The following is an 11,250-nucleotide window of genomic DNA, read 5'->3' as shown; positions in this document are numbered from 1 at the left end:
TTCCACTTGCAGCAGTTTACTCATCAGATATACTTGTATAAATATGCACAGACGTTACGTTCAGTGTTCCTGAAGCAATATTTGTGGCTGTTAAAACAGGAAACAAGTTGAGTTTGTGCCCATCAAAAAGTGGGGAATTCATATACCAGACATCCTTGATAACTTAAGAGAGATCCTCGGTAATCTAGGGAGATCCTAAAGAGCTTCTTAAAGGGAAAGATGACCATATAAAGCTTCCCACTGCTGGTGAACCCAACTGCACTGGGTTCTCTGCGGAGCTTGAATTACACTCAAAGGAGGCCACAATGAAATGAATAAATGGTTTGCATCTTGTTTATTTTCTGCCTGCCCTGGCTGAAAGCTGGTCCCCAGGGCCAACCTCCTCTGTGAGACTTCTAGGCTCACACTTTTATTCCCATTCCCAGATGATGAATGTTCACGGCCACTAACAGCAGCACCAGATCTCCCAGGGTAGCAGCAAACCCTCCCAACAGCCCAGGAGCTAGTCACTGCCTCAGGTCTGCCTTGTCCTACTGGCAGTCACTACCAGGCCTGAGGACGTCCCAGAGCTGCCAGGTCCGCACCTGAGGAGACCCCCACACCTTTCACGCTCAACCCAACAGACCTGCCCTGACCACATAAGAGGTAAACAGGGTGCTACAGCAATTAGATTTTATCTGACCTCTCCCCACCTCCCAGGTCCAGGTCCACATCCTCATTAGCGAGTGGGCTACTCAGCACTCAGGAAGACTCTCTTGTGTGCGGTGTTGGTGTAGGGGTGCCAGCGCCATTCTACGTCTGCAGTGGCCTCTTGTTCCAGCGTGCCCAGGCGGATCATGTACACTGGGGGAAGGGGGTGAGATATGGTCACCTACATATCCAGCACTGCCCCCACCAGATGCAGGAGAAAGCCCCAAACTCACACTTCAGCTCAAAGCGCGGCCCAACCTCGGTCAGCTCCACGTTGCGGTGGTTGGTCTTCTTGTATACATGGTGCCTGGGGCAAAGTGGGCAGGGCAGGGTTGAAGGGAGGCAGGGAGCAGCTACAGGATAAACAACAAACAGTACAGGGGCATAAAGGTTGGGACATCACTTGAGCCCAGCCAACAGACCCACCGGAAGGAGATGTAGTCATCCTGGTTGGCGAAGGTGATGACCCGGTGGCTGTCATCTTTGGGCACAGGGAACAGGTAGCGAAGTATGTCAGAGACCTAGGGCAGCAGGAAGAAAAGCCTCAAATGCCTGGCCTCGCACCCCCAGCTCCCAGCCCCCAGCCCCCAGCTCATGGCCACAGACTCACCCGCTTACCCAGGCGGGAGGAGAAGCCGTGTATGATGAGATGAGGTTTGGCCTCTGATGCAGTGCCCAGGTCAGGGATGTCATGCCTCATGACTACGTTGCACAGTGTGAAGTACGCAGTTGGGCCAAAGGGCAGGTGGCTGACAATGAGCCCCACTGGCAGGACCACACAAGCCGTCAGAGACCTTCTGCTCCTAGCCAGCCACCCTCGCAGCACCGAGCTCCCTCCCACCAGCCTTACCGGGTGTGCCTCGATGCTCGTGGACAACCAGCAGGTCAGTGACCCCATTGGCTTTGCAGGCTCGCACCAGAGCTCCTACCTCATGCCGGCCACGGTTCATGCGCTGGGCACCAGGGAACACCAACTTCAGCTCCTGCAGGTGAACTCCCTCTGGTTAGGATGGGGCTCCGAGTCTCTGAACACCTCCCACTCACGCTTGTCGTCATACCTTTGCAAACATCTTAAGGCGGGAACTAGGATCTCGGGAGGTAGTAATCATGACCTTGGGATCCTCAACCCCTGCCCAGCGATACTCATCATCTACGTGGTTGGTCACACCTGTGAGGAGCGTGAGGCACGAGAACACGATATTGCCGAAGGCAGTGAAATGCTAATGCCCAATGGCCAAATCCACCTAGAACAACACTGTCTGACAATACCAGCAAGAATGGAAACGCTCTGTACCTGCTCTGGGCAACAGGGTGACCCCTGGCCAAACTGGCTACAAGCACAAGTGTGATCGAGGAACTGAATCTTTATATTTGATTCTAGTTCATTTAAGCTCCGGTAATCACATGGAACAAGTAGCTACCATGTGAGCACAAGTCCAGATTCTGTTAAGGCCCAGAGTAACAGACTCCTTTACCTCACAACAAATATTTATGCTGTGATTCCTTTCATATTTGTTGAATAATGCAATGAATCAAACATCTGGATACCAATGAAGTACTGGTAGCTGGGGACACAAATGAAAAAAATGACACTGTTCTGTCCCAGCAGAACCTACATTCCTAGTGAGAGGGCCAATTAACAGACAAAACAAAGTACAAAGTGGGGTAATACTGTGTGCCATGTAAACAGAACTGGGAGCACTCAGTGAGAGGTCCCCTGAGGTGTCATCTGTGCACAGCCATGAGGGTGCCTGGAAGACCGTTTCAGGATCAGGAGCTTCACAGCCTTTCTTCAAGGTGTCTCAGGAATGATACAGAAGTGAGTGGACTCAAGTGCAGGAAGAGAAGCTGGCCCATAGAGTCAGGGAAGGTCACCTTCACCACCGGCATCCTCAAACTCCAGAGACCCCTGTAAGGCCAGAGCTTCCTTGCGTAACTCGGTGGGAATCAGGCGGTTCTCTGCAGGGGGAAAACAGAGAGGTTGAGAGAGACATGCATAGAACCTTCAGTTTTTACAACACTGTACAGACTTGATGGAAAAATACCCCTTTACTCGTTTCTGAGCAGAGAGCTGATATGTAATTAGAGGTGGAGGTGGTAATGAAACAATTATTTTTGGCTATATGCCACCTTGTTAAGAGTGTTTATAGGTGATTTCATTTACTATGGGTCCTGAGTGTCAAGACTTGAGAGGTTTCTAAACTATGTACCCACAAGTATGCATTCCCTTTGTAGTCAGAAAAAAATTAACAACGTTAAAAAAATAAATGGAAACTACTCATTCTATATTAAGGTGGATCAGAAACCCTCAAATCCTCTGACATAAAAATCATTAATTGTGATGCTCTGGGTCAGAGGTTCCCTCTGTGAATTAAGGCTAGATTTGGCAGAACGGCTGGGCTGTGTGGCCATGCCCACTTTGGAGCATGTCCTTTGAACCCAGCACTTCTAACATACCCTGGACAAACTCTTGCACACTGAAGACAGTGTTCACAGCAGCAGGGCTGACCCAAACTAAAAATAAGCTGTCCACCCCCAACAGTGAATTGGATGAAGACCCTGTGGAATATTCACCTGGAGGAGCCTCACCTACACTCAATGTATCTTAGTAACAATGCCAAACAAAAACATAATGTGGCAAAAGAATACACAAAACCTAATACTACCTAAAATCAACCAATATGATTTAGTATTACAAACAAGCATGATACAGGCAAAAAAGAAGAGGAAGGAAATGGCTTATTTTTAATCAATATTCAATACTGTGGTTCTCTAGGTCGGGGAAAATATTTCTGAACTTCAATATATTTATCAGTTTCATTTTTTAACATGAGTAGATAGGTCATTACAGCAGGAGCTCAGTCCCAACGGGATCCATGGGCAGCAGTCTGCCAGGTTCCTCTGTCCCTGGAATTTTCCAGGCAAGGATACTGGAGTGAGTTGCCGTTTCCCACTCCGGGTTTGAACCCACACCTCTTGCATCAGCAGGGTAGATTCTTTTACCACTAGCACTGAGAAGCTCTGTTTTACATTATGCTTGACATAAATATACATACTACAATACTTTACATGTCTAAAACCTAAGACAATCAAAGTGAATTTAAAACAGAGGTATTGAGTTGATGTACTATCAGGAAACAGAGCTCCAACACAAGAACCAACAAGATCCATATAAATAAAGCATTTCCAATCAGGCATGTGTGACAGACTGCTTTAACAGCAGGGCAAATGGAAAGTGGGCAAAATATTGCAAAGTTAAATTCCTAATTTACAACGCAAATAAAATGAAGTTCTACACGAATTAACAGTTTTCAAATACAAGGGACTTGTAACAGCAGTAAAAGACAATCAGATATTACCTTGTAGTGAAAACAGGTAGCAAGAACAGAAACGATGCAGGGGAAATATGTTAGGACCACGTGAAATGTTTAAATCTGGAAAGGCCTAGACACTGCAAGTTAGCGACTAAACAACAATAAAGACACTGTAAATAAAATTAATAAGCAAGCTGTAAAATCTGCATACTGTAACACAAATGACAAGTAATTCATACCATCTCGAAAGGAACATCTGCAAACCATGAGGAAGATCGAACAGTTAGGGAAATGACCAGTAAATACGTGAAAGGATACTCACCACCCTAACACCAGTAAATGCTAATTAAACGCGTTTTACAGCATTGGGGCCTGTTTCCCGTCGGGTTTTAAAACTAAAGTCTCTAGAAAAGATCGGAGAGCGGGGGACACACGTACCCTCAAGCGCGCGCCGAACCTTGTCCTTCCTCTCCTGGGCTGTTCGCTCAGCCTCCTCTCGTGCCTTGCGGTACAGGTACTCGCGGCGAAGGCGGGCCTCGCGGCGCAGCTGGGGAAGAGCGGGCCCATTCAGACGACCCGTTTTCGCCAAGCAAAGCAGGCTCCAGAAACATACGCCCCGACCTCACCGGCCACAACCCCAGCCTCCACGAGCCCCCGACCTCCAAAACAGGAGTTTAAAACATCCCTCCTACCATCCTGACCGCAACTTCCACGTGGGTCCAGGAGACTCTTTGGATACCGCTTGCGCAACGCAGTCCTCGCTTCCGCCACGCAGTCCTCGCTTCCGCCGTCCTCACTTCCGCCCTTAATCAAAAGTCGGTACAGACCTCGTCGGATTCCGCTGATTCCTACAATGCCCGAAGTTAAAATGGCTAACTGGTGGGAGTCGCAAAGCGATTGACCAGACTGAAGCGCGTGCTCACTGAAGCAACCAATAGGCAGGATAGGGCGGCAAGGTGCTGTCACGTGGCTTAGACCGGCAGTTAATAAAGGCGACAGCCCGGCTTCACTACCTACCGCGAGGAGGCGAATGTTCGATTTGAAGGTGAGGAACCCCTAAAATAATCATAACTGTAGGCTCCAGCAGCTGTAAAAGCTGTTCAGCGATTGACCAGATGATCGCCTACCCGCCCATTCTGAAATTAAAGCCGCCCCTCCTTTAAAATGGACGCCTCGTTTCATCGCCACTCCGACAACCCTACGTTTAAGTCGCGGCCGCTTCCAGAAGTAATTCGGAGATACCCACAGCTCTTGCCGACTGTCCGGGTGGCTGGTCCCCTTCGGATGCTTGCCTGACGAAGGTTATCACTTTCAGGGTCGCAGCTCCGAGGCCGCGCTGATCCTGAAAAGCGCAAAGCAGCCAGCCACAATCCACCCACGACTGGGAGCCCCAGAGAGGGCGGGCCTCGCACGCCTATTGGCTGTCCTGCTAGGCCGGCGGACACTGATTGGGCTACCTGTCAGGAGCCGGCTCTCGACCCTGCGTAGCAGATGGCTTCTCGGGATCTGCGGGCAGAGCTGGACTTTCTTCTCCTGCAGCTCCTCGGAGACCTGGAGCAACTGGAGGCGAAGCGGCAAGCGCTAAACGCCCGGGTGGAGGAGGTGGGAGCTTCGGGCGGGAGGGCGGACTGGCCAGCGCACGGAAGTTACCTTGTTTCACCTCTCTCTTCTCTCTTCCCAGGGCTGGCTCTCGCTCTCCAAAGCGCGCTATGCAATGGGTGCCAAGTCAGTAGGGCCCCTGCAGTATGCGTCCCACATGGAGCCCCAAGTCCGCGTCTGCACCGGGTGAGGAGCCTTGCATGCTGCAGCGGGTGGGCGGGCAGAGGGCCGGGCCGGCGCCGCCAAAGGTCCAATCTCCCTTCTCGTTCTGTAGCGAGGCTGAGGACGGACTCCAGAAGTTCTGGATGGTGAGAGCCGGCACCCAGACTCCAGAAGAAGTGGGATCCCGCGAGGCAGGTGAGCTCCCCGTCTTCTCGTCGGGCCCCTTCCCATATAAAAGATAAAATGCATGGGACGTCTGAGAAGATGATTTTATTTAGGCTGTTGCGATAGAGCGCGCCCCAGTTCTGAAGATATGAAAATCTCAGCAGAGCGGTTTTTTTGCCTTAGATTTACAGGGGGAATAGAAAGTTATGGGTGAGTCCTTTACCGTTAGAACTGTTCTGCAGTCAGAGGAAGTCTCCCCTGAACAGATGTTTATTTCTGTGTCTAGCTAGTTTCAGGGGGACAAATTTCTAATCCCAGTTAATCATTCATGAGACAGTGGGGAGTTGAAGGGTGTGTCTGGCTTTTCAGCAGGTTCAGGCAAAATGGCAAAAAGTCTGTGTACCTTTTTCAAAGGAAAACAAGGGGGGTCATTTGCTGATTTTATGTCAGTAAAAAAGAGTGTACAGACACAAGGGGCTTGTAAAAAGGTGTTTTCCAAAACATAAAACGGATTTTACAACAGTTGGTATTTTCTGGGATCTTGAGCTTAGATCAAGTTTAACATTGTCGCCAAGAAGACGGCCAGGTATTAATAACAAGACCCCCAGCCTTTGTTTCTTCAGCTCTGCGCAGGCGCAAGGGTCTCCCAAGGACTCCAGAGCCAGACTCCTCCCCAGCTCCCCAGAACCCTTTGAAATGGTTTGGAATCCTGGTTCCTCACAGTCTGCGACAAGCTCAAGCCAGCTTCCGGGAGGGTGAGTGACCCTGAAAGGGACCTTCTGTCTACAGGGAGTGCTAATGCCAGGCTTGGGATTAGTCTGCAAAAGGCTTTGCAGGTTTTCTCCGTTTCAGACTTGTTGCACACCTACGGTTTTTTAAAAAAGCATTTATTGGCTGTTGGCAGAGTTCAGGTTCATAGGAGGTGCTGGGGATACAGCAGGAAACAAAAGGTATAACACCCTCATTGGATCTTTATTGAGGGCAGAAAAACAACATGTGTGAAAACAAATAAGTAGGCCCTAAAATACCAGGCAATGAAAGTTGCTATGAAAAAATAAGGTAGAGAGAGCACAGTGGATGGCATAGCCTAGGGGAGCTGTTGTATATTTGGTAGCCTGGAAAGGCCTCTGAAGAGATAAAGGAAAGAGCTTTGTTGGTGATCTGGGGAACAGTGTTCTAGGTGCCGGGGACCAACCAGGGCAGATCTCTGAGGTGATGTTGCATCTGGTGTGGCAGAGAGGAGGCCAGTGGACAAGAGTGGAGGTGGTGTGGACAGTGGAAGACAGGGGAAGTCGGGGGAAAACTGCATGTTTTTTCTAGTGGAAACCACAGGATTTGCTGATAGACCAATTCAGGAGTAAGGGAGGCGCCCAGTCTGTAGTCAGAATGCCTGAAAAGGTGAGGCGGGAGGGCCACAGAGCCGCAGCTGAGGTACAGTCAGGAGTGGTGTGGGGTATGTTCCTGGTGTGGTGGAGATTTTGAGTGGATGGTTGGGTACATGTATCTGGAGTTTGGAAGAGGCCTGGACTGGAGAAAGAGATTTGAGAACTCACTGCATAACACTGGTTTTAAATTCCCAAGTTGCTGACACAGCCACAGCATTAAAGTTGAAATGGGATGAGGTCAGCAGAGGTCCCAGGAATGTGAACAGGAAGTAAGGGGAAAAGAAGGGAAGAGGCCAGTCAAGAAGACTAAGGAGTGGGGCAGAAGCAACATCAGGAGGGTAAAGTGTTACCTGGAGGGAGTGATCAGTGGGACCAGGCAGTATGGCAGAAGACAGGACTGGTCAGTGGACTGGGTGGTGTGGAGGGCCCAGAGGACTTCCCAACAGCTATTCCAGGAGAGAGATCAAGTGGAAGCAACATAGGTGTGGGTCCAGAATGTGGACCACTCTTGGGGGCAGAGAAAACAAGTAGAAGGAGAGAGGGCAAGAGTAGTGAGGGCCTGTGATAATGGAGAAAAGAAGGAATGATATAAGGACAGAGACTATGTTATGATCTGTGAATTTTTAGTTCCTGGTGGGTGCTGTAAGAGGGCCAAGGAAATTTGAGGGGGAAGTAACATTTTAGCAATGACCTGAAGGACTTGAGAGTATGAGTCCAGTTAGGTTCTCAAGGAGTCAATGCCAGCTGTACCTGGAATGTTTTAGGAATAGTTTGAAGGCCAAAGTGGCCTGAGGGTGTCCAGAGCCCCTTGAGACATGTGGCACCATAGATACCACAGTGACAATCTCTTCTCCTTCTCTAGGTCTGCAGCTGGCTGCAGACATGGCCAGCCTTCAGAGCCGCATCAGCTGGGGTCGAAGCCAGCTCCAGGAACTCCAGGAGAAACTCAAGCAGCTAGAACCCAGGGCTCCCTGACCTGTCACCACAGAAGCAAGGCAGTGGGAACAGCTATTCTTCGATGTGGCTCCCTTATCAGCCCTTCCTCCTTCACAGATTGCCCGCCACCCGAACTAACTCCTGCTCCTTAATACTTCTCTGGTCTGCATGTTTCCAACTTTGTTAGGTGGGGAAGGCTGAAGAGGCAAACTGCATAATGTTGAAAGTTACTACTGTGAAACCACTTGTAAACTCACATCCATGTAGAGCAGTCACAAAGCTGTTAGGTTAGTTCATATTGAACAATAACAACTTCATGCATCAGTTAGCTGTGGATTTTCATTACTGGATGAAATACTACACAGCTAGTGGCAGGGAAGGACAAGAAGTAGGTGCTTCAGTTTCTCTAGATCCTTAAAACTGACTTTGATGGAGGAAAAAAAACATACATAGCTACACAGATCAGGACAGAATGATTCTGCACTGATAGAAAAACACACATACCTAAGTAGATGGGGAATGCTTAGCAGGTTTTAAGCCAGAAAGTAAAAAGGATCTGACCTAAATTTTCAAGGGAACTCTTTCAAGACACCATTCAGGTTTTTAAACGACTGCTTTTGCCTTTCAAGAATGAGTCTTTTAATTTGTTGTGGGGCCAGAAACTCTGTGTCCTGGCTTCATTTTCCTATGGGCTTGTTGATATTTTTAGCAGTTTCTAGGAGCTTATGGGGATGTTAGTTTTTTGTTTATGAGATGTATCTTTTTTCCCAGTTTTTGTGTTTTAACTTTACTTATGGTGGGTTTAACTTTTTATTATAAAACACATTGCATTAAACTGCACAGAACAGTTGAATAGCGTAATGAGTAAGGTGAAAGCTCTCTCAGCTCTTGTGTGTTTAAATCAAGTTTCTTAGAACAGTTGAAATTATCAGGTAGCTATTTTATGATTTCTGGCTTTGGGATTGCGGTTGATGGGATAATAAGGGAATTCTCCAGTGTTTTCCTCAAGAACTTTTGTATTCAAGTGAAGTACCGGGTGAGTCCTGCACTCAACTTCCTCTTTTCTACCATAGTTCATACAGTGGACCATCCTTAGCGCTGATTTGAAATGCCACCCTTTTCTTTCGATTAATCCCAGTGTTGTATACCCCTACCATATTTTGGCATTTCCATTTTTTTCATTTATCTTAATGTAAGTTAAGACACAGGTACCAGTGTCTTAACACAGACACTGTTTTAATTCTTGAGCCTTTAATAAAAATACACTTGAATCGCAGTAGGGCAAATTTTCTGGTTGGACTGGAGGAATTTCGGAGAGGGGGCACCCTACCTTTGTCTGTGAAAAACTTAATTGAAGCACTCGAAACAATGTGACTGAAGGGGAAAAGGGCATCCGTCCCCCAACACAAAAGTTGCATTTCAGAGATTCTCAAGCCAAAATGAGCGAAGGTGAACACCCTGTTTTCGCCATTCTAGGAAAAGATTTTCTCTGGGAACCTGGTCCTGAGGCGGGTGCCGGGGGAGGGGGGTGGCCACGGGGAGAGAAGTCTTTTGTTTTAGACGTCAGTTGACAACGAAGGTCAAGCAATAGCCCTCCTTCGTTTACTGTTTGAAACTAGGCTTCGGGGGCGCCCAAGGTCCAAGAGGGATGCAAGCGCCTCGTCACCCACTCTCGCTCGGGTTCTAGAGGGCGCTTTCCGGGGAAAGAGTCCATACCTTCAAGAGACGCCCGATACGCTGACAAACTGCGTAGGCAGACCCGAGCTCGCGCAGCCGCAGTCAGGCCGAAATGCTACAAGCGCGCGCAAAGTGAAGTGCGCAGGCTTGTGGGTGTGCTGACGACAGGCTGACGCAGATGATATAGATACGAATAAGGGAGCTGTCCTTCTAGTGGTTCCCATATGGTCTAGCGGTTAGGATTCCTGGTTTTCACCCAGGCGGCCCGGGTTCGACTCCCGGTATGGGAACTTGGAGTGCCGTTTTATTTGGAGTTATTTGCCAAAGTTTCAGTTTTTTTGCCTTTAGTACATCTCAAGTCCGATTAACTGTTTCTTTCCATTTAATCCTAGCGAAATCGATGCCCAGGAAGCTCCGAGGCCCATTCTTAAATGTTTTAATCATTGTCAGTTTTCATCACATTATTAGCTGCTGCTGCTGCTAAGTCGCTTCAGTCATGTCCGACTCTGTACGACCCCATAGACGGCAGCCCACCAGGCTCCCCCGCCCCTGGGATTCTCCAGGCAAGAACACTGGAGTGGGTTGCCATTTCCTTCTCCAATGCAGGAAAGTGAAAAGTGAAAGTGAAGTCGCTCAGTCGTGTCTGACTCTTCGCGACCTCATGGGCTGCAGCCCACCAGGCTCCTCCGTCCATGGGATTTTCCAGGCAAGAGTACTGGAGTGGAGTGCCATTGCCTTCTCCGGCATTATTGGCTAGTTGTTCTCTAACAGCTACATAAGATACCTTATATACTACATAAGATACCTTATATACTGCCTATATAATACAGTGCCTTAATACTACAGAATTAATAATATTATTTACATATTAAATATTTAATTTTTAAATATTAAACCTCCGCTGCGCTGGGCGTCCCTGCTCTCCGGCTCCTCCCTGAAGGGCTGTGCGGCAAGTAGAGGTGGAGCCCCACCGCTGCAGATTGGCCCAAGAGACTTCCGGCAAGCCAGGGTGAGCTGCTGCTGACCTGAGTCCGTGGAGGGGCGATGTGCTGGGTGCAGGGAGGAACTGGAGAGTTCCCTGAAAAATTTAACTTTCTTAGCCCTGTGGCTGCTGTGTTCCTCCTGTGATCCAGTGGCTGGGGTTCCTGATAAGAGGGTAACAGGCAGGAAGGCTCAGTGCCCTTCAGTTCAGTCCCTCAGTAGTGTCCGACTCTTTGTGACCCCATGAATTGCAGCTCGCCAGGCTTCCCTGTCCATCACCAACTCCCGGAGTTCACTCAAACTCACGTCCGTCGAGTCGGTGATGCTCTTCTGCCATCTCA

General features: G+C 48.9%; 2 protein-coding genes and 1 non-coding gene across 5 annotated transcripts; 2 read left to right on the top strand and 1 right to left on the bottom strand.

Moving 5' to 3' along the window:
• Positions 1-5,394, bottom strand: IMP4 (IMP U3 small nucleolar ribonucleoprotein 4). Its single transcript, XM_052660480.1, has 10 exons — positions 5,251-5,394; positions 4,697-4,852; positions 4,443-4,551; positions 2,566-2,649; positions 1,749-1,858; positions 1,541-1,673; positions 1,301-1,455; positions 1,117-1,211; positions 924-997; positions 1-843 (listed from the first exon to the last, which is right to left on the bottom strand). Exons 2-10 carry the CDS (start codon positions 4,697-4,699, stop codon positions 731-733), a joined length of 876 nt encoding a protein of 291 aa, XP_052516440.1. The 5' UTR covers positions 4,700-4,852; positions 5,251-5,394; the 3' UTR covers positions 1-730.
• CCDC115 (coiled-coil domain containing 115) lies at positions 5,004-9,507 on the top strand. 3 transcript variants are annotated; one of them, XM_052660489.1, is made up of 6 exons: positions 5,004-5,049; positions 5,320-5,606; positions 5,686-5,789; positions 5,878-5,960; positions 6,539-6,685; positions 8,178-9,507. In XM_052660489.1, exons 2-6 carry the CDS (start codon positions 5,496-5,498, stop codon positions 8,288-8,290), a joined length of 558 nt encoding a protein of 185 aa, XP_052516449.1. In that variant the 5' UTR covers positions 5,004-5,049; positions 5,320-5,495; the 3' UTR covers positions 8,291-9,507. The 3 variants fall into 3 exon arrangements, with proteins under 3 accessions (XP_052516449.1, XP_052516458.1, XP_052516465.1); XM_052660498.1 differs by lacking the exon at positions 5,004-5,049 and adding an exon at positions 5,069-5,231; XM_052660505.1 differs by lacking the exon at positions 5,004-5,049 and having other exon boundaries at positions 5,069-5,606; positions 6,554-6,685.
• Positions 9,508-10,146: 639 nt separating this feature from the next.
• TRNAE-UUC (transfer RNA glutamic acid (anticodon UUC)) lies at positions 10,147-10,218 on the top strand. Its single transcript has one exon. It is a non-coding gene; the product is annotated as a tRNA-Glu (tRNA).
• Positions 10,219-11,250: the final 1,032 nt, after the last annotated feature.

Source organism: Budorcas taxicolor, chromosome 2, assembly GCF_023091745.1.
Source record: "Budorcas taxicolor isolate Tak-1 chromosome 2, Takin1.1, whole genome shotgun sequence".
NCBI classification, from domain to species: domain Eukaryota; kingdom Metazoa; phylum Chordata; class Mammalia; order Artiodactyla; family Bovidae; genus Budorcas; species Budorcas taxicolor.
Note: the sequence above shows the minus strand (reverse complement) of the source record. Positions and strands in the feature narration are given on the sequence as shown.